Source organism: Prionailurus bengalensis, chromosome B3 (assembly GCF_016509475.1).
Source record: "Prionailurus bengalensis isolate Pbe53 chromosome B3, Fcat_Pben_1.1_paternal_pri, whole genome shotgun sequence".
Lineage (NCBI taxonomy): Eukaryota > Metazoa > Chordata > Mammalia > Carnivora > Felidae > Prionailurus > Prionailurus bengalensis.
Genome location: NC_057355.1, coordinates 38,259,930 through 38,282,807, shown reverse-complemented (window position 1 = coordinate 38,282,807; position 22,878 = coordinate 38,259,930). Strand labels below are relative to the sequence as shown.

Below are 22,878 nucleotides of genomic sequence, written 5' to 3'. Positions count from 1 at the left end.
GTGGAAAGCACTATGTTGGGAGTCAGAACACTGAGGTCTGACCCTGGCAATGACATTCCTCCAGGTGGGTAACTTTAGGCTAATCATTTCACCTCTTTGGGCCTCAGTTTTCTCTTCTGTAGGAGACATAGCTTGAATAAGATCCACTTCTGACTCTAAACTGACCCAGTTTGTCCAAAGCTACATAATTTCTAAAAAAAAAAAAAAAAAGCTACATAATTTCTTTTAATCATAAAGTGGACTTCCTTTATTATCAGCCTAGGCATTCAAATTCTTTCTATAATTATATAAAAATTATAATAACTATATAACTATATATTAATATATTATAAATTTTAAGGTACTTTATATGATATATATACATACACAGTTGCCAGAAAAGCAGAGGTACTTCAAATCTCTACTTGCTTCACCCTAAACAGGTCTGTGTCTTAATCAGAAACATTAAGCAACTCCTTAGGCCAGTGATTCTCAAAGAGCGATCCCAGGACCAGCATCTTCAGCACTAGCTGAGAACTTAGGCGAAACACAAATTCTCAGTCCCCATTCCAGACCCACTAAATCAGGAGTTCTTGGCGTAGAGCAACCCAGCGATCTGTTCTTATAACAGATAACTCTAGGGGCACCTGAGTGGTTCAGTTGGTTAAGTGTCTGACTTCAACTCAGGTCATGATCTCACGGTTCCTGGGTTTGAGCCCCACGTCGGGCTCTGTGCTGACAGCTCGGAGCCTGGAGCCTGCTTAGGATTCTCTGTCTCTTTCTCTCTCTGGCCCTCCCCCCGCCCCCCGCCTTTCAAAAATAAATAAATGTAAAAAAAAAAAAATTAACATAACTATGGCACACTCAGTTCTGAGAACTTCTACTTTTGATAGTTTTCTAAAATGTAAACTGTAATATGATTTCAAAGAAAAATCACAGTAATCAAAGCTACATAGTATTTGTCGGGTATTGTGCATGGTTCTAAATGCTATATGTGTTTTAACTCCTTTAAGACTTAAAACAAAGCTATCCATTAAGGACTGTTATTATTTCACATTATGGAAAAGAAACTGACCAAAGATGTGTATTGTGGGTAGACCCGTATACATAGAAAATGCAAGCAATCTTCTCAAACCCTTTCAATCTGTCAATCCTGGTATAAAATAAAGTCTTCCCAGGGCACCTGGGTGGCTCAGCTGGTTAAGTGTCCAACTCTTGATTTTCGGCTCAGGTCATGATCTCGAGGTTCGTGAGTTCGAGCCCCGCTTCAGGCTCTGTGCTGACAGATCAGAGCTCACAGCTTTGGATTCTGAGTCTTCCTCTCTCTCTCTGTTTCTCCCCCACTTATGCTCACTCACTCTCTCTCTCTCTCCCTCTCTCAAAAATAAACATTAAAAAATTTTTTTTAATAAAGTCTTCCCTTGCCCCTTTTTACTCCTCTAGATACTTAAATCCTGCCTTTTCCACTGAATTTTCACCAGTCTTTAACTTTGTATATTTATAAATACACATTTGTATATTTGTAGATATAATGCATGTACTGGTTAATGGTTAGGCATGAAGGTTCTGGATTCACACTGCCTGGATTGGAGTAGTTCCATCAAATAACCATCTGTGTTACCATGCACAAGTTACTTAAGCACTTTACAGTTTATTTTATACTTGAGGGAAACTGAAGATAATAATATGAACTCTGTCTTAGGAGTCTTTTTTTTTAAATTTTTTTTTCAACGTTTATTTATTTTTGGGACAGAGAGAGACAGAGCTGAACGGGGGAGGGGCAGAGAGAGAGGGAGACACAGAATCGGAAACAGGCTCCAGGCTCTGAGCCATCAGCTCAGAGCCTGACGCGGGGCTCGAACTCCCGGACCGCAAGATCGTGACCTGGGTGAAGTCGGACACTTGACCGACTGCGCCACCCAGGCGCCCCTCTGTCTTAGGAGTCTTGTAAGAATTAAAATATAAGATAACATATAATGTATAACACTCAATAGATGTGGGTTTATATTAGATAGGGTCTCTTGCTTTTTAATATCACTTAGTTTTCTGTTCATTCTGTGTTTTTTTAAGATTAGCTTGATTTTTACTGGAAGAAAAGGAAAAATTAATTTCAGCCTGTCTTTTTAACCAGGACTACTCCATTCTTAAACTTTTTTTTTTTTAATGTTTATTCATTTTTGAGAGAGAGAGAGAGAGGGAGACACAGAATCTGAAGCAGGCTCCAGGCTCTGAGCCGTCAGCACAGAGCCCGATGCGGGGCTCGAATGCACCAACTGCAAGATCCTGACCTGAGCCAAAGTTGGATGCTTAACCGACTGAGCCACCCAGGCACCCCTGGGACTTCTCCATTCTTAACTAAAACTTTATGGGTGGTGCTATAGGGCAAATAAGTTATGTCTTGTTTCCCTGTTACAGATGGATTTTGGGATATCGCATTTTACCCAGCACAGGATTGGGTCCATTGATCCTGGATGACTGGATAATGATCTAGTCATTAATTCAGTCTCCACTAATGTATGTTCTTTTCAAAAATGAAGCGAGCTGGACTAACATGTACCATTATCTGGAAAATACAATAGATGATGCTAATTAATAATAAAATATTTTGATAAAATATCTAAAATACTTGAGAAAAAAACTTTAAATACGCATAATCAATGTTCTAGTTATAAGCTCTTTTTGTGTGACTTATTATGAAAACACAAGCCTTATATGTTTGGATTTCTCAGGACAGTTCTGATTGTGAATATTCTGTCCCGTTGTCGGATCATGTACCAAAACCACAACCCACATTCTTACTTTTGGTTCAGGACATAGGGTTACCATCTCCACACAGAGCTCTACGAGGCAGCCTGTTGTTAACTCCTTCTTGCACTTTTAAGTCTCTAATTCAGGCTTTTTACAGTGTCAGCTGCATCTTTCCTCAACTGATCAGAACAGTGAGGCTGTAACTGTAGTAATCATCATCATCATCATAACTAAGAGAGTTGCCAACTTTACTGACAGCTTGACACTGTACTGAGAGCTTTAGATTATCTCAAGCCCTAGTGACACCTCTATTAGGCAGGTATCACGTTTAGCACCAGTTGACAGAAGAAGAAGCTAAAGTACGAAGAGCTAAAGTAACTTGCCCAAGGGGATAGATCCCACGCGCGTTGATCCTGAAACAGTTTACGGCAGGTTCGTGAAACAGTCTTGGAGAAGTGGGGTGCTGAGTCCGGGAGGCCTCCTGCATGCTTTCTTTTATTAATAACTCTTACAAGCTTTGTTTTTATACTTTACTAATAATGATCATCTGATATCTTTTTAAAACATCTTTATAAATGTTATCTTGACTCGGGGCACCTGGGTTGCTCAGTCAGCTGAGCATCCACCTCTTGATTTTGGCTCCAGTCATGATCTCAGGGTCATGGGATCGAGCCCCACATTGGACTCCATGCGGAACATGGACCCTGCTTGAGGTTTTCTCTCTCTCCCTTCTGTCCCTCCCCTGCTCACGCTCCCTCTTTCAACAAACAAACAAACAAACAAACAAACAAAAACACCAACCTTGGAAATACTGGAACTAATTGATATCATCACTGTCTTTCTTATCACCTCCTCTGTCTGGTTTGCCAGGAACAAACAACATAAAATGAAGGGACAAGTGGGCAAGCATGATGAGAATGACTCAGCCAAACCCTATGTTTAGCAGAGATACATAAAATGCAGTTATGGAACTGCTTTTGACAACATGGAATCTAGTTGCGTGGCCAGATTTCTAAATGCTAGAGCGAATCTTCACTGCATTACATCTCTCAAGGGCTTCTTATTAAGCAGCTCTGTCCCCAAACTGTCAAAATAATAATCTTCCTCCTTCTGTGAGTTCGAGCCCTGCGTCAGGCTCTGTGCTGACCGCTCAGAGTCTGGAGCCTGCTTCAGATTCTGGGTCTCCCTCTTTCTGTCCTTCCCCTGCTCACACTCTGTCTCTAAGTGACAAATAAAACGTTAAAAAATTTTTTTAGAAGAAAAAAAACTTCCTCCTAGTAGGAAATATACGGAAAGCAATGCATTTGATGACCACAGAAATGATGGGGGACACGTAAAATTTCAATATGGTAGATTGGATCCATTTGAAGAAAGAACAGAGATTTAGAACATAATTTTTTTCTTCCTACCCAAGTCTGGTTGACACATTTCCTACAATGTTTGTCTCTATTGCAACTACCATACAAACAGATGTGTGGTTATTGAAAGGGGAGAAAAAAAACTATCTAGCAAGAAAATTAAAAAAAAAAAAACTCTTGAGGAAGATGAAGAGAGCAATTCAAATCAAGGAACATTTATTAAATGCCAGTTATGTCAAGGAACTTCACTAGGTTTTACCATGCAGGAGCGGAGGATTAACATTTGTTCAGGGCCGTCCTATGTGGCTGGCCGTGCACAAAGCACTCTACATGCTTTAACTCATTTTATTCTTGCCACTCTTCCAACAGGTAGCCAATGATCCCCATTTTATAGATGAAAGCATCAAGGCTCTCAAAAACTATGTAACTTTGTCCAGCTCAGGAAAGGAGGAAATAGGATTCTGGTTTATATCTGCCTGCTTCCAAAACCTACATTCATTCAATTTCACACACATTGCCTTAGTTTTATTCCACAGTTCTATGAAGTAGAGTAATTCTTTTTTTTTTTTTTCCCCTTGGTAAAGAAACCAGGGGAAATGTGATGGTGTGCACGGACATCACGTGACTGGTGATGGAGCAAGGAATTATGTTCACTTGCCCTTACTGTGTACTAGAGCTGTCACGTGGAAAGAAGTGTAACTGTCCACGCAGGGAAGACTTAAACAAACAAGCAAACAAAAGAGCCCTTTGGTTCCATGATAAATAACCCAGGGCAGTTTCATTCCCCACCAGCTGTCGAAAAGACATTACAGAATGCTATGTGAAGCTACAAATAATACTACACACACTAGAGCTACAAGAAGGAAATTCAGTGCATTCAAAGGATGGACCAAGAAATGTGGGCCTGGACGCGAGGCTCACCCTTGGGCTGCTGCTTTGTACTTTCCAAATGCCTTTAGACAATCGAAGGTAAACCAGCTTGCAGTCGTTAATGTGGACAAAACAATTGAAAGAAGTATGCCTTTATCCTTAGTGCCTACAGTAGGTGTGTTCTGATTTCAATCTGTGAGCCCTCAAGGCTTTCCATGACAATTTGTGCAGAGTACAAATGACCAGATGTGTCTACCAGACTGTGAGCCCCATCAGTGAAAAGATGCGGATTCTGATCTTTTGAATCCTTGGCTCCACGGGAATATTCCAAAGTAATCGATACCACAGGCTGGGAGCACCCTATAGGTCCAGTTAGACTACCAGAGGAAAGGTAACGGCTGCAAAATGCCTTCAGCAACCCAGTCTGCAGATTGTTATTGGTGTCACTATTGCTGAAACAGGTGTTGGGTTCATAAATTTGCATAACAAAATGCTTTTCTTGTGGCAGCAGCCCACACAATAATTGGTGCCATCTGTATTTATGTATTGAAGTTTGGTTTCTAATACGAATTCGGAGAACCTGGGGATGCCTAATCTCACAGCACCCATTTTATCGCGAGGGTGGCGGACCTCAGAGAGGTGTTCATCGTTTCCATGGAAAATACAGATTGAAGGAGAATGTTGAACTGGTAACGTACGCCACTTTTTCTTCACGGATCATTTTCAATTCTGACTACGTAAGACAGAGTCAAGGCCACACGCCGAAAGAGCCCCTTCTGCAGAGCAGTAAACGGGGAAGATCCAGCCAGAACGGAAAACCAATGGGCCCTGTTGACCTATTTACAATTCCCTTTTGAAAAGCTCTGCTTTCACTAGAACCTCTCTTTGCCAGAACTTTTCTGTTTTCTTACCTCTTGGCCGATTAGTAGGAATCCGAGTTTGGTGCAAATTTCATATGAGTCGTGAACTCAACTGTTTTGCCAGGTGAGAAGCAGAAGCCATTCGAGTGGGAGTTTTACCCTTGGATTTGTTTCTAATGGGGGAAGGAAAAATAGAACATTGTATGGAAGCTTAGTTTTTTTTTCAATCTGAAAGACAACAGTGAAACATTCTAATAAAGAGTATCTCAGAACCATGAAGACAGCTCTTTCCAAGGAACATCATAAAATCTACCTGATTATCCCCAGCAATTCAGGAAAATTGAAAATCTTTAAAAATAAATAACTTTATTTAAAATACATCTTTAAAATAAATAACCGCAGGGGCGTGTGGGTGGCTCAGTCCGTTAAGCTTCCGACTTCAGCTCAGGTCGTGGTCTCGTGGTTCATGAGTTCGAGCCCCGTGTCGGGCTCTGTGCTGACAACTCAGAACCTGGAGCCTGCTTCAGATTCTGTGTCTCCCTCTCTCAGACCTTCCCCTGCTCATGCTGTGTCTCTCTCTTTCTCAAAAATAAACATTAAAAATTTTTTAATAATAAAATAAATAATTGGGGGTACCTGGGTGGCTCAGTTGGTTAAGTGTCCGACTTTGGCTCAGGTCATGATCTCATGGTTCGTGAGTTCAAGCCCCACATCGGGCTCTCTGCTGTCAGCACGGAGCCTGCTTCAGATCTGCTGTCTCCGTCTGTCTCTGCCCCTCCCCTGCTCACGCACATGTGTGCTCGCTCTCTCTCAAAAATAAACATTAAAAAAAAAATGAATGTTTTAGGTGAACTCTGTATGTATTCTTTCAATGTTTTATATATTTTTATTATTTATTTACTTATTATTTATTATTTATTTAAAATTTATTTATTATTTATTATAAAATATAACATTTTATATTATTTAAACCTATAGGTCCATGAAGACCTTTATCAGTTAAAGGAGAAATTAACAAATTTCCCGCTTGAGGAAAAGGGAGAGACTCTAGACATTCGGAATCTTGAAACCGCAATCAACAGGACTGAAATGGGGTTAAAAGTAAGTAGAGCTTTAGATATTAAATAACAGCGCTGGAAGGAGACTCCTCCAGGAGAAAAGAACTGTGGTTCTCACAGGACCCTGTGTAATTCTGTAACAGAGGTGGATTTAGACTGGTCATCAGCTTTCTTATTCTGTTCCTGTCATTAAAATGATGATTAACTGATTGTGAAATGTGCCAGGATGCAAATCAAAGTAGTTAAGGTGTTGGGAATGTAAGATCATGCAGTGACAATCCCTAACACGTGATTTGATAAAAAGAATTAAGAGTTTTCAAAATAACTATTAGTCGGCCAACAACATGCCAGACAAAAAAGAATTCATACCAATGCCTGCAGAGAGTTTCTATCAGATTCACTGAGATTGTAAAGAACAAGAGTGTATTTTTCCCTGCTAGCTTAAGTATTTTGAGATTCTATCAGATTCACTGAGATTGTAAAGAACAAGAGTGTATTTTTCCCTGCTAGCTTAAGTATTTTGAGATTAGTCATTTTTGTGATATTGTAAGCCAGTCGGTAAAACTAAAGAGATGTACCACTGTTGGAACAGAAATGCAGTACATAGGGACTTCATCATTATACATGGGTTGACGGGCAGAGGAGAACCCAAGTTTCAGACCAGGATAATAATCATTTATAAAACAAAAATCTCTTAGCACATGCACCCAAATAAGGACCATCTCCATCTTTGAGACCTCTAACTGTCATTGTCCCTGCTCTGCTCTCAGCCTTTCACTCTAACGAGCTGTCAGCTACACAGCTCAGCTCCAGAGGCTGTGGGAGATGTGGTGTGTTTTTGTTGCCTCATCAAACTGGCACACCATTGTCCTATATGACCTGATGGTGACAGGGCTGTACCCAGCTGGAGTTTTCGGGTTGGCCATTTTAAATGATCTGTAACCTAAGGGCCAAATTCTTTCTTCGGCTGCTGGCTTGAAGTCCCTATAAGGGAAAGATTACTCGGTGTCTGTCTTGCCTCGTAAGCTTACCTGGCTTAGCGATTTACTGGCTATCGTGCATGGTTTAATTTGTGAAGAGCACTACAGGTCACTCAAGCTTTGAGTCTCAATTGTTTATTACGCTTTTTGGGACAGTTAAAGTCATTTAGCCCTGAGATGCCCAATGATACCTTAGGCATGTAATAAACACATAGCGTGTTGTGTCTTTTGGCTTAATCACACAATTCAGAGTGTTACCCTAATGAAGTAAAGTAAATTAGCTGAGTATCTTCAGTCCAGTCTAATAGCCTAAACTTTCACTTTTCTGTAACAGATTCACATCGAGAAGTATTTAAATGTTGTAAACCATCATGTGTTAACGACTCCTATTAATGATGATAATTTATATTCTCCTCATGCTTCCAAATGGTAAGTAAAATACCCATGGGGGGGGTGGGGACAAAATAAGTACAATTTAAAAAAATCTTTCCCACTCAGGTCAGGTGACCATAAAGACAAAATCTTCTTGGCTTTGTTCATATCCATTCTACTTTAGTAGTTTCGCAAAAGAAGTTAATGGCAGAATTTGGGCTTGGTTTATTCTGCGTGACTTTTATTACCTTCTAATGCTTAACACCATGACAATTGTTTCAGGGTCCTAGTTTTGGCTGTTTTCTTTAGTAAAAGGTATCCAAAATTCAACTCCTAAAGGAGGTATTTTAATGCAAGTCTGTTTTTACACTATTAAGATCACATTGCACTTTCTTCACAGTTTTTAGCATGTAATAGGTACTTTATTGTAAAGGTGATTCTGGTATCCAGGGTAAATAAAACAAAAATAATGAAACTTGCTTGAAATATTCATAATGTAATACATCCTAAGAGATGATTTATTAAAATTAGACTTGAGTTAAATTGCCTTGCCTCACTTTGGACCCTCTTACAGGTAGGCCTCCTGAATTTGAGTGTACATGGAGTAAGGCTTTGTGCTAAGCTTAAAAACCTTGTGGCCCTATTTGCATCGTAAACACGTACCAAGCATCGTAGGGTCCAGTTTCAGAAATACGGTAAAACATTGGATCACAAGTAACTTGTTCTATGAGTGTTCCACAAGACAAGCAAACATTTCTAATAAATTTTAACTTGATAAATGAGCGATGGCTTGCAATGCGAGTAGTATGTGACGCCGAATGTCACATGATCGCAACTGACCTTATGGTTCTTCTCTCTCTCTCTCTCTCTCTCTCTCTCTCTCTCTCTCTCCCTGTGGGACTGTGGGTGATCGTCTCCCATGCTCGGATGCTTGGTCTCACACTGCAGTGTTTGGCAGAAATCAGTGATTTTTCAGAACACTTGAAGGCGCCCACAACACGCACTAGTGTATTTTTTGTCACTTCAAAGCACCTACGGACAGTCCTTTGATTTTCCATACGAGAGTAAGCTTAGAAATGCTTTGCTTCATTCTAGGGCAGGCTGCCTGCAGATATAGACCCTTTCCTCTGCTGCCTTATTGCCAGTTACATTAAATACAGTATCTGACAGGAGTTTATTAATACTATACTGTAGTCAACATCCATGTGAGCATATACAATGGCCCCTTGCAGAAAAAGGTTGGAAAGAAAGGTGGTAAGAAGGAGATGATTACAGTGGAAGTTAAGAAGGAAATCATTGAGAAATACAAATAAGATATGTGAGTGGCCGAAACTGCAAGATTTTATGAGAAGTCTACGTCTTCATCCTGTCTGCAAAGGAAGAGGAGAAAAAGGCCGAGGAACCCCTCACTTCAAATGAGATTAGGGAGATGTGTAAAATGTGGGAAACAGTGCAGTTTTGTGAAAAGCACCACCTGAATAAGGCTATTAATGCGAGCAATGAATCTGTTTAATGACAACGCAATGTCACATTTCCACAAAATCCTCAAAAAGAGACAAAAGCAAGGGTCATTGGATAGGTTCCTTGTTAATGTTGTGCGCACACACACACACACACACACACACACAAAGATTCCATTGAGTCAATAGATAGCAGTGATTCCATTAGTGATAGTGAAAGTTGCCCTACACAATAACCCTCCTCTCTCGTCTCCCTCATACCAGCCACAAAGGTTTCCAAAGGTAAGTACAGGTTAATTTGTTTATTTTTCTTTATATTTTGTGTTTTCTTTATTATTTTGTATTATATTAGGGTATTGTAAACATTTTTATATGAATACTTTTGTGGGTTTTAAAATACTTATTTTAGAAAGAGAGAATGAGGAGAGGGGCAGAGAGAGAAAGAGAGAGAGACAGAATCCAAAGCAGGCTACAGGCTCTAAGCCGTCAGCACAGAGTCCAGTGCAGGGCTCAAACTGAGAGATCATGACCTGAACCAAAGTCACATGCTTAACTGACTGAGCCACTCAGGTGCCCCTTTATGAATATTTTTGGGTTGTGGAACAAATCATCCAACTTTCCATGGTTCTTTATGGGGAAATTCGCTTTGATATATAAGTGCTTTGGATTACAAGCATCGCAAACCAAGGTTTTATTGTAGCGCACAAGGAAACATGGCAATCTACAGACATAACCAAGTTCCAGCATTCAGTAGTGGGGAGCAGAGCTTTGGGGTACCACTGTATCAGTCTCCCTTTCCTGCACATGGAATGCCACAGGCATCCATCATTCCTTGTAGACGCAACTGTCCCTCATCTGTCTAGCTTTTAGTCATTTTGTTGCTTTGATTTTTAAATTAGGGAATAAAAAAATGACTTGAAAATAGGTTAATATAAATCTTCTAAAACAAGGAATCTGCAAGGAAGGAACATAATAAAAGGGATTCTTGGAGAAGAAAATATTGGAGGTCAGTTTCCCAACTTATATTGACGCTTAGTTGGAAATCAAAGGAGCCCTACAAGGCCAAGTGGGAGGCCTTTGTAGATGGCAGCCAACAGACAGCAGGCTGTGGCCAAAGATTATGCATACAGACATCAAGTAAGAAAGCCTCACAATGGAGGGGGTGGGGAGTAAACAAGAAAAGAGGCCTGTCACCAACTCCAATGAAGTTCTCCCATCCTGTATCTAGCTTTCTCTTTGTTCTTCTGTCCTGACAAAGAACAGAGAGTCTGGGCTATATGCAAGTTAAGATGGCTGAAAAGAGCAAACTGTGTAGCAATTACATCCACAGAGAATCAAGCAGAAACATTTGGGCAGAGACCTTTCTTCTACAGTTCTTCTCCCTTGCCAAGGAGTGTCCTTGCCCCTTACTAGGGTCTGGAAGAGGAAAGGAAGCCTTCACCCTTAATTGGGGCATGGAGTTGGCTCCCAGAAGTAGTCCTTGGATCCTTTCTCTCCTATTCAATACAATAATATAATCACTGGCCCTCCTGGCAGGAAGATGGGAGCCTGGCAAGTTTGTATGAGCCTCGCAAGCCTGGGGGAGTATATCCATCGTAGCTGTGGCGCTAAAGTAGCGTGCAATTTGAAAATGAAATTCAAGGAACCAGGTCAAAAACTGGAGAAAAATCCAGATTGGGTCTTTAAAGTAAGCAGGCCTGGGGCAGGTCCTGGGAGTCCAAGTGTGAGTCACAGGGAGTGGCTCAGGGAGGAAAAGAAGTAGCAACAGTAGACGGGAAATGGAAAACAGGAGACCCCGGGCAGTCAGGAACTGTTGCCTGTGACGGGAGTGTTCCCTGGTAGATAGTCACACCAGATTCTGCACTTGCAGGCGTGTCCCCCGAGACCATCGTGAATAGATGTGGCTTCAGAGTTCATATCCTGCTAGGAGTTTTCTATGCAAAGCAGTTTGTAGAACCCAGGATTCCTTCAGGTGCTCATGCCCGGGGGGAGTGGGACTGGCCAATTCACTGCATTTTTCTTCCGAGGTTCCATGACAAAGTTCTTGTAACACCCAAGTAAGAAGGTGTTTTTTCATGATGGATGGCATGACTCACTGAAAGACAGGTTACTTATCTCAACACTGATCAGGAGGTCAGAGAAGAAGACAGTTTATTACAGTTTCGAGCTGGAACAAGCTGAACCTGGCCTTTTATCCCCCATGACCATCAGTTTAAAAATTTGGGCATGCATCCGTAATATGTATTTATTTATAAATTGTATGCTTATCATATGGCATGAAGACACTATAAAATACACCGACAAATATTTAAATGAGACAAAGATTAAACAGTTTAAAATATTTTACTTTATTAACAGTACGAAACTTCTTTTGCTAAAAAAGGCTACTAATTAGAATATTCTGGTTGTTTTATCTTGTTAATCACGATGGCTTTATACTGGCTGTAGCTAATAACCCGAAACATATTCTACGTTTAGTGGAGATTCGGCAGAGATGCTGGTTGAATGGAAGTCTGTATGTCAGTTAGTCTTCTGGATAACTTTTAAGTTTTCGGGGAGATGGATTTGGCTGACTTGTCATAAATTTGATTTGTTTACCATCATTTGCACTCTCTAGTGTGGCTGAAGAAAAGCTCACCCCACGAGTATGTGTCGATTCTGGCATTTTCTTATTTTTCACTGATGCTCCTTATCATCTTCAAGATACAGGGTGGTTTTTTTGCAGGAATCTTTTTTAAGACACTGGTCCATTTTTTCAGGCTTGAGTGAAAACTACGTAATAGAACCCATAAACCCATTTCATGAGTAAACTACAGTGTATTCTAACGCTGTGAAAAAATGTGTACCAGTGCAGACCCCGCCGTTCGTGCCTTTGTGGTTTGGAGTCCCCGCTCCCAGAAGGCCTCCAGAACCACAGGTGACATGACCACATGAGGGATCCAGGGACAAGCTGAATATTAAATAGTAGCACACAGTAATTTCTTATTTTCTATATTTCTTATTTGATGTGTAAAAAAAAAAAAGTTCTTATGTTCTCATCACACAACCAACGGCATTATTTTATGGATTGCCTGGGATGTGGACATCCTGTTTGAGAGGCCACGGGGCTAGAATGATGGTTCTTAAACTTTGGTTTCACTGGCTCCCAGATAGTCCTGGAATTTGCATTTTAACAAACACCCTTGGCATCCCGAATGCAGATTAATTTGTGCTTGGAATCCCAGGACAAGCATAGCTTCCTGGAATCAGTATTCCTTGGCCACTGAGAGGGCCTGCCTCCGTCTGGTCAAGGGCCTAGTCCCGGAAATTCAGCTACCCCATTGCTCTGAAGGGTTGGAGTAAGCCTCTTGCACTAGGAATGAGCCCAGCGTGGCACCTGGGAGTCATGCTGGTAGGACTGTCACTGTCCACTTAAACTGTGAGTCTGGTGGAGTGTCAGAGGCCAGGAGTCCAGACCAGCAACTCCTTCTGAAAGGGGTGCCATTTAATCAGAACTGTGCATCTCTGTTGCTCCTTGGACGGCAAGCACGGTTGCTATGAGTAACTGAGAATCAACATTGTTCCGATATTTGGGGCTTCATTTTAACTATGGAAACCCAGGAAATTGGGAGAGTTTATTCCAAATGACTATTGTCCCGGGATATACCTTAAAAATGACTTAGAACAGACCAGATACAATAGCCATCATCTTCATTTTCATTATCAGTGTGAATTTCATCTTGTGGTCACAATTTTCCTAACACTTGACAGTTTGCAAAGGACTTTGTTTTACCCCATGAGGCAGATATTTATCCTTTCCTTTTAAAAATGTGCATGCTGAGGATCACAGCCATCCCAGGTCACACTGGTCGTTGATGGAGAGGCCCAGACTTGAGTCTGGTCACATGTGTGCAATGGAGCACTCTCCCACGCCGTGGCTTCCTGGAAACCAAGAAGCCTAATTTTCACAAAAGATGGTTTACATTTTAGCAAGAAGGGAAAATCTGGTCATTGTGTCCGGTAGAAACAAAAACCGGTAGGGACACAGAGTGCTAACAATGGGTGCCCCCCAAATGCAAGATTTTCTTAGCAGTCGTTCAGAAAACAATGATGAGGACATTATCCAAAGTGGCATATTTTCTCCAAAGAGGTAAAAAAAGCTTTTGTATTGTTTTCCAAATATGTTTCACCACTATCCCCACTTTGGCAGTGATTCTTCTATGTCAAAGTGTGGTTCTTCCTCTCACATGATTGGCTTTCATGGATTTTATTGCTCGTAATATCCGCTCACACTGCTCTTAACGACCTCGCTTTGCTCATTGACACTGGGAGGGTGACTACCATCTGTACCAACACTCTCAGAACCGCACAGAGATCTTCATTTTATAGTCTGTTGTGCCAGTGTTTGAGAAGGGGAGACAAGAACAAAGCAAACAGATGATGGTGAGAAGCAGTGAGAGAGAAAGAAGAGGTTTGTATTGCACGGCCAGCGTACATTAGAAGGTACATTTCCCTCGGTAAATGAAGCATCCTGGAGCCCATCCATTCTGGGTTGTTACACGGCAGTACACAAATCCCACTTGTATAGACCATGAGTACATCCTGGTCATACAGAGGTGAAGCACAGGGAACAAGATGGTAACACTTGGTAATCTACATGAAAGGTATTTGGATGCTAACTGCTCTTTCCATTTCTCTGTGGGTCAAACATTTTTTTAAACAGGGGCAGCTGGGTGGCTCAGCCAGTTGAGCATCCAACTTCAGCTCAGGTCATGATCTCACGGTTCGTGGGTTCAAGCCCCATATCAGGCTCTGTGCTGGAGACAGCTCAGAGCCTGGAGCCTGCTTTGGATTCTGTGTCTCCCTGTCTCTCTCTGCCCCTCTCCTGCTTGTGCGCTCTGTCTCTCAAAAATAAATTTAAAAACTTAAAAGAAGTTTTTAGTAAAAAATAAATTTTTTTAAAAAGCATCAGAAAATGAAAAAATTACCAGAAAAACGTTTGCAACAGCCATGACAGAAAAATTGCTAACATTCTTTTAAAAAAATTTTAAAAAGTTCATGCCAATACAAAAAAAAAAAAGTTGACAGAGGACAACAAACTACTCACAGAGATAGAAATGCAAATAACCAGTAAACGTGAAAAATGTTCAATCTCACTGGTAAGCCAGAGAAATGCAAATTAAACAATATATTACTGTTTTTTCCTTACAAATTAGCACAACAAATCATTTAAACCATTCTAATAATCAGTGCTGATGAGGTAGCAGTAAGACGGGCACACCTTTGTTTTACCACCAAAGGTGTAAGTTGGCACGAAGTCCTAAAAGGCAGCTTCTCAACATGTGTGAGAAGCTTTTTAATTCATTTTTTTAATTTAGTGGTTGTACTTCTAGGAATTTGTCCTAGGAAATGAAAAGAGAGAGACAAGAATCTGTGTATGTTTGTTAATTTCAGTGTTCTATTTAATACCAATAAATGTGGAAATAACCTTAAATGTTAATAGTAAAAGCATGATTAAATCTCTGACACATCTGGGGCTCCCGGGTGGCTCAATTGGTTAAGTGACCGACTTTGGCTCAGGTCATGATCTCACAGTTCATGGGTTTGAGCCCCATATCAGCCTCTGTGCTGGAGACAGCTCAGAGCCTGGAGCCTGCTTTGGATTCTGTGTCTCCCTGTCTCTCGCTGCCCCTCCCCTGCTCCCACTCTGTGTCTGTCTCTCAAAAATAAATGGACATTAAGTTTTTTTTAAAAAAAATCGATAACACATCTATGTGTGTATTACATAGCTATTAAAACTGATATTATCCAAGAAATTTAATGACATGGAAAAATTCTCACAGTATATGTTGAGGGGGAAGAAAGCAGGATGCAAAATTATATCTCAATTCAAATTCACTTCTAAATACATAATACAGAGAGGTAAAAAGATTGATAAGAAATACACAAATAGAGGGGCACCTGAGTGGCTCAGTCAGTTAAGCGTCAGAGTCTTGGTTTTGATTCGGGTCCTGATCTCACGATTTTTGGATTTGAGCCCCACATTGGTCTCTGCGCGGACAGTGTGGAGCCTGCTTGGGATTCTCTCTCTCTCCCTCTCTCTGCACCTTCCCTACTCACTGGTTCTCTCTCTCTCAAAATAAACATTTAAAAATATTTTTTTAAGGAAATCCATGAAGAGAGTTTCACTTCTAAGAAGATGGTGTAGACATACTTCTCCCTATTCCTTCTGATAAATACAGCTAAAAATCCTGGACGTTATTATAAAAGAAGTTTATGAGGACTTAGAAAGAAGTCAGACCAGTTAGGGGGCCCTGGAACCCAAGGAAGGACATATGGTGAGGCCCCTGGATTTTCTTTCTGCTTTATGTATCCTGTTATCCAACCTGTATCATTTTCCTTCTCTCTGAAGAGCTTCTGGTGACATTTCTTGCAAGACTCTGGTGACGAATTCCCTTAGTGTTCATCTATCTGAGGAGATCTTTATTTCCCCTTTGTTTTTGAAGGATAATTTTACTTAGATACAGAATTCCAGGTTGGTGTGTTTTATCTTTCCACACTTCAAATATTTCACCCTGCTTTCTTGCTTGCATGGCTTATGAAGGGACGTCTGATACAATTTATACCTCTCTTCTATAGGTTAAGTTGGGATTTTTTTCCTTTGTCTTCTTTCGAGATTTTCTGTTTGCTCTTAGTTTTTCATAGTTTGAATAGGATATGGCTAGGTATAGTTTTTCAGGATTTATCCTAGCTTGGTATTCTCTGAACTCTCTGGATCTGTGGTTTAGTGTCTGTCATTAATTTTGGAAAATTCTCAGCCATCATTACTCAAATATGTCTTCCGCTCCTTTCTTCTTTCTTTTTCTGATATTCTCATTATATATATGTATGTTACACCTTTTATAATTGTGTCACAGTTCCTAGACATTCTGTTCTGTTCAGTCCTTTTTTCTCTTTGCATTTCAGTCTGGGTAACTTCTATTGACATTTTTTTCAAGCTCATGGATTCTTTCTTTGGTTGTGTCCTATTAATAAACCCGTCAAAAATATTCTCCATTTCTTATGGTGTTTTGATTTCTAGCATTTTCTTTATATTCTTTGAGTTTCAAGGTTTCTGCTTACATTAAATATCTGTTCTTGCATGCTGTCTATTTTTTTCTATTAGAGCCCTTAGCTTATTAATCACAGTGATTTTAAATTCCTGGTCTGATACTTCCAAAATCTGTTATATCTGATTCTGATGTTGGCTTTGTCTGTTCAAACCTTTTTTTTTTTCCCTTGCCTTTTAGCATGCCTTGTCATTTTTTTTCTTTTTTTTTTTTTTTGAAAGCTGGACATGATGTATGGGTAACAGGAAGTGAGGTAAATGAGTCTTTATCTGGCTACAAATTGTGCTGTGTACTGTTTGCTGTAACTGTAGGTGTCTGAGACTTCCATTTCTTCAACCGTCTTTGTTTTTGTCTCCCCTGGGGTCTTTGATTTTTCCTAGAAACTTCTTCCTAAATAGGCCTGAGCCCGAAGTCCTCTCATCTGTAATCCTCTGTAGATGTAAGTGTGTTGAGGGGAAGCATTCAATACTCCTTGATCAGGCCTCCGTCTTTCAGTGGGTCTGTGCCTCTGAACTGTTACCTTCACTAGTTTTTCTTGGAATTTCCTCCTCTTAGGTGAGACAGGAAGACTGGAAGGGCCTGGAGTTAGCTACTTGCCCTTCCTTAGGTCAGAGAATAATTTTCCTTGAGAGCTGGCCTTCATTACAGAGAACAGAACAAATAACAGAACTCTCTGGGAGTAGTTGGAAGTGGTTTCTTTCCCCTTCCCCTTGCCAGAAGCAGGAGGTGTTTTTCTGTGTCTTCACGGTGGGAATACGGTGAGGCCCCTGAAGGTAAAGTCATGAAAGTTTTACCCTACCCCCAAGCTTTGGCCCCACTGAGGCGTTTTGTTTTTGTTTTTGTTTTTGTTTAATTTTTTTTAACGTTTATTTTTGAGAGTGACAGACAGAGTGTGAGAGGGGGAGGGGCAGAGAGAGAGGGAGACACAGAATCTGAAGCAGGCTCCAGGCTCTGAGCTGTCAGCACAGAGCCCGACGCGGGGCTCGAACTCACGGGCCTGGCCCGTGAGATCGTGACCTGAGCTGAAGACGGACGACCAACCAACTGAGCCACCCAGGCGCTCGGGCCCCACTGAGTTTTTACAGCTCAAGTTAATACACATTGAGCCTCTGGCCATTTGTTAAGTGGAATTTAACTCTTCTTGCCAATACCAGCTCCAGCAGCAGGCTTCCATTCTGGAGCTTTAGCAGGGTCTGTCTGTTTCAGTCTCTCTCCAGTTTTCAAGGCAGTAGTTTTCCCTGTGATCTGGATTCTCTGACAGATCAAAGAAGAATTGCTTTTCAGTGTGTTGAGGTTCTTCTTATCACTCCCATCCTCACAATAACTTCCAAGCTCTTTACGCGTTGGAACAAAACCAAACATCCATAAATTGCTTTCTAATGAAAATTTTACAAAAGTGGGCATCACAGTAGAGTCAAGAGATTGGGTCATTATGGTTGAGTTTAATTGATCCTAATTATGCTGACCAATTTAAAAAAGTGGAATCTACTTTCAAATGAAAAGTTTTAGTTTGTTATAGAGCGTGTGCTCATGAGAGAGGGGGGTGCGGGGGAGAGAGAGAGTGCACGACAGAGCAAGAGAGGGAGAATCTGAAGCAGGCTCCATGCCCAGCAGAGTTCAAACTCATGAAATGTGATATCATCATGAGCCAAAATCAAGGGTCTGGCACTCAGCCAACTGAGTAAGCCAGGTGCCCCTCAAATGAAAAGTTTTAAGACATACATTACACACACAGTCATTCTTATAACTTTGTTTTTACATTGCCCACCCCTCCCACCCCCCGCCATGGAACTGCCCACTGCTTAATAAGAAAGACCTTCAACTACCTTTGATCCTTAAGTCTTTACAGTTATATAAAATAGCAGACATTTAAAGAATGTAAGTGCCAACTGCTTAGGGACAAGCATTTTGAATGTATTTAACATTGGCTATTCTGTGATTTGGTTTTACAAAACAATACAACATGCTATATTTTCTCTACCAAGAAATATTTTATAGTATAGTAATTCTGTCTGTTGTGGGTCATATAAACTCAGCCAGAGATAGAGCTTTTTATTCATGCTATAGTGGTCATTATCAGACTCGGAAGTTCATATGCTTAATAAACAAGTACAGTTTCATAGTAGTAAAAATGCTAAAGTTGGTCTAGTTTATTGTAATTACCAATAGAATATTTCCTATAAAATCTAATTGAACTAGGAAGCATTGTTTCAAAATTATAATTTGTGAAGCTGTTGAGATTTAATTTAAAATTTTCTTTTTCTTTTTTAAACTTAGGTTGCTTCCAGCTGTAATTGATCAGAAATCATTTATTTTCCCTCTAGAATCTGAGGGTAAACTTTGGCAACCCCAAAGACAGCACAGTACATTTCCACAAGCCTTTCCAAGAAAAAAGGTAGGCATAGAGATACCCATAAAGACAAAAAGGGGATTAGTGGGTGTGGAGGCTAGGGGGAGGAAAGAATGGGGAGGGACATCTAATGGATATCAAGTATCTTTTGGGGATGATGAAAATGTTCTGGAATTCAATAGTGGAGATGGTTGCACAACACTGTGAATCTACTGAACACTGCTGAATTATACACTTTTTTTTAGCATTTTAGTTTTTAATTTTTTTAATGTTTTATTATTTATTTTTGAGAGAGAGAGAGAGAGAGAGAGAGTGCAGAGGGGAAGAGGGGCAGGGAGAGAGGGAGACACAGAATCTGAAGCAGGCTCCAGGCTCTGAGTGATCAGCATAGAGCCCGACGCGGGGTTTGAACTCACAAACCGTGAGATCATGACCTGAGCCAAAGTTGGACGCTTAACCAACTGAGCCACCGAGGTGCCTTGAATTGTACACTTTAAAGGGATAAATTGAAGGTGTATGAATTATAGCTCAATAAAGTTGTTAGAAAAAAAACTTTTTAAGAGCAAAGGTAGGAAATTTGCTTTGTGTTCTAAATGAGAAAACATGCCTGTTGTTTCAGTTATGTTCGTGGTAGGGTCAGTTCCTACCACAAGACAGCTTTCTTCAGAAAGCAAATATATCACAACAGAATGCCTTCCAATGCCTTCCAAAAAATGCCTGCCAATTTTTTAATTGGCAATAATCACACCTCAGATAAACCAATGGCTACGATACTGCCACTGTGCAAAGCCAGAATTTTGGAACAGGGCCCTAGCAGGAAAGTTTCCAAGTGGCAAGGAATGGAGTTCAAGAGGTTACTGATTTTGCCTGTTGAGTGTTCTTGCTCTTTAATTCCTGTTCCCTCCCCAACCCCCCACAAGTGATAATAGCTCACCTCCTGTCAGTGCTTTTGGAACACTAACTTGTTTAACCTTCAGAATGATTCTAGAAAGACGTGCTATTATGGTCTTCATTTTATTGATGAAGAAACCAAGATTCAGAAATGTTAAAGAAATTGCCCAAGAGAACACAGCTAGTAAGTGTCAGGGCCAGGATGATGAACCCAGAAATGTAGGCATAACCACTGTGGTACCCCTTTGAAGGCAATAACTTTGTTGAGGTATAATTAATATACCATAAAATTCACCCTTTTTAAGTGTTCAGTCAGTGGTTTTTAGTATCTTCCCCAAGCTGTGAAGCCATCATGCAGTACCCTTTTTATAATGGCATTATCCATATTTTTCCTTTACCACACTTGGCAAAATTTCTAACTAGTTTTTTTTTTTTAAGTGTCAGCTTCTCTCAGTAGAATGGAAGTTTAATGAGGGCAGAAGCCATGTCAGTTTGTTCATTGCTGTATATTGCCAGGGGATTCTCCATAAATGCTTGCGGAACCAAGAAAGGACATCATAGGGACCCCTAAGGGGGTGCCCACCCCCATGTAAAACCAGTCCAGGCTCCACTACACTCGCAAAACAGCCAACTCTGACCACGGTCGTGGCACTTCTTACACGGAGTTCATTTGGCCACTATCTGTGTGCCAAGAATTGGCAGAGGCACACTGTGATCAATGATGCCAGGTCCCTGCTCTCAGAGCTTACATTCTAGTCAGGGGAGACAGACCATCGATAAGAAAATACCATATCATAATAAAGGCTGTTCTGAAAAGAAAAGGGAGTGCTATGATAAAGGGAGCTTCAACTTCTCACCTCCCTTACTAGTAAGTCTCTGCTTCAGCTCAATTTTCCCCCTCTCCCCCAAGAATCTCAGGAGGGTCACTGGTGGCCCACAAGTAGAAGATTGGGGCTCTTTGGAAACAAAATATCTGAAACTAGGACTCTCTCGAATGTATAGCTGCTATTATGATTCCGGAAAAAACCAAAACCACAGCCAGAACGTATTTTCCCAGAAGAGTTTTGAATCCTGGAGAATGATCATAAAGATAGGGAATCTTATGAGCAGTGTGTAAGCCCAGAGTTCTTTTAAAGACTGTGAGCGTGGGTGAGCTTCATTTACAAGGGGCATGGACGGTTTCCTACCCTGACTTTACCTCCAGGGCCTAGATCCCTATTGTTGTTTTATTTCTAATATCAGTGACATCTGCTTAAAAATGCATAACCGCTGACATACAAGATAGCCCTAATTTTGCATTGTAAACTCAATGACAAACAGTGCTGTTTTGCCAGCTGTTCCCGCAAGCCTACTACACCAACTTAAAAGCTTGTATTATTAAGTAGCAGGGAAATCCAACTGGGATATTACCACCTTTAATTGCCCACTGCCAACCTGTTCGACTAGGTAAGCCCCAGTTGCTTCCTTAAGCTTCCTTTCTCCAAAGTAGATAACGATCTTTGGAGTTCCATTTAGCACCAAAAACTTGCATGACAAACAATTAGGAGTTGCTCAATTATAATTACACTCATAATTAAGAATTGTTTACGAGGACAGCTACATGCCAAAGAATGAAACTGGACCATTTTCTCACGCCATACGCAAAAATAAACTCAAAATGAATTAATGACCTAAATGGGAGACCTGAAACCATGAAATTCCTAAAAGAAAACAGACAGTAATCTCTTATACATCAGACTTAGCAACATTTTTCTAGAAGGTCTCCTCAGGCAAGGGAAACAAAAGCAAAGATAAGCTATGTGGGCTACACCAAAATGAAAAGCTTTTACACAGCAAAGGAAACCATCAGCAAAAAAGAAAAACAAAAAACAAAAAAACCAAAACACAAAAGAAACAAGGCAACCTACTGAATGGGAGCAGATGTTCTCAAATGATATTTTCAATAAGAGGTTATACAACTAATAAATATATAAAGAACTATAAATATAAACACTAAAAAAAAAACCCAATCTGATTAAAAAATGGGCAGGGCATCCAGAATAGACATTTTTGCAGAGAAGGCATAGAGATGACCAATAAACACATGAAAAAATGATCAACATCACTGATCACCAGGGAAATGCAAATCAAAACCGCAATGAGCTATCACTTTCTACCTGTCAAAATGGCTAGACTCGAAAAGGTAAGAAACAGCACGTGTTGGAGAGCATGTGGAGAAAAGGGAACCCACGTGCACGGTTGGTAGGAATGTAAACTGGAGCAACCACTGTGAAAAGCAGTATGGAGCTTCCTCAAAAAATTAAAAAATGGAACTACCACATGATCCAGCAACTCCACTATTGGATATTTGCCTAAGAAAATGAAAACATTCATTCAAAAAGATGCAGACACCCCTATGTTTATTGCAGCATTATGTTCAATAGCCAGGATATGGAAGCAACACAAGTGTCCATCGATAGATGGATGAATAAAGAAGATGTGGTACATATACACAATGGAATATTACTCAGCCATAAAAACGAACGAGATCTTGCCATTTGTGACAACATGGATGGACCTCGAGGGTATTCTGCTAAGTGAAATAAGTCAGACACAGAAAGGCAGATACTATAGGATTTCACTTACATATGGAATCTTAAAAAAACAAAAACAAACAAACAAAAAAACAAATGAAGCAACAAATACCAGACTCTTAAATACAGGGAACAAACCGGTGGTTACCAGAGGAGAGGTGGATGGGGGATGGGCAAAATGGATAAAGGGGATTAAGAGGTACAAACTTGCAGTTATAAAGTAAATAAGTCACAGAGATGAAAAGCATAGGGAATATGGTCAGTAATATTGTGAGGGAAAAAGACAATTGG

General features: G+C 40.5%; 2 protein-coding genes across 2 annotated transcripts in view; one reads left to right on the top strand and one right to left on the bottom strand.

Annotated features, from left to right (window-relative positions):
- IQCH (IQ motif containing H) overlaps nt 1–22,878 on the top strand; it is a 212,145-nt gene that overhangs the window by 2,742 nt on the left and 186,525 nt on the right. The window contains 3 exon segments of the mRNA XM_043555092.1: nt 6,794–6,916; nt 8,188–8,282; nt 19,051–19,168. Coding sequence (XP_043411027.1) covers nt 6,794–6,916; nt 8,188–8,282; nt 19,051–19,168 — 336 coding nt within the window.
- Nucleotides 1–22,878, bottom strand: part of AAGAB (alpha and gamma adaptin binding protein) — a 115,662-nt gene that overhangs the window by 59,010 nt on the left and 33,774 nt on the right. The window contains exon 3 of the mRNA XM_043555096.1: nt 5,867–5,988. The gene's annotated coding sequence lies outside the window, so the exon portion shown is untranslated. The remainder of the gene's footprint in view (nt 1–5,866; nt 5,989–22,878) is intronic.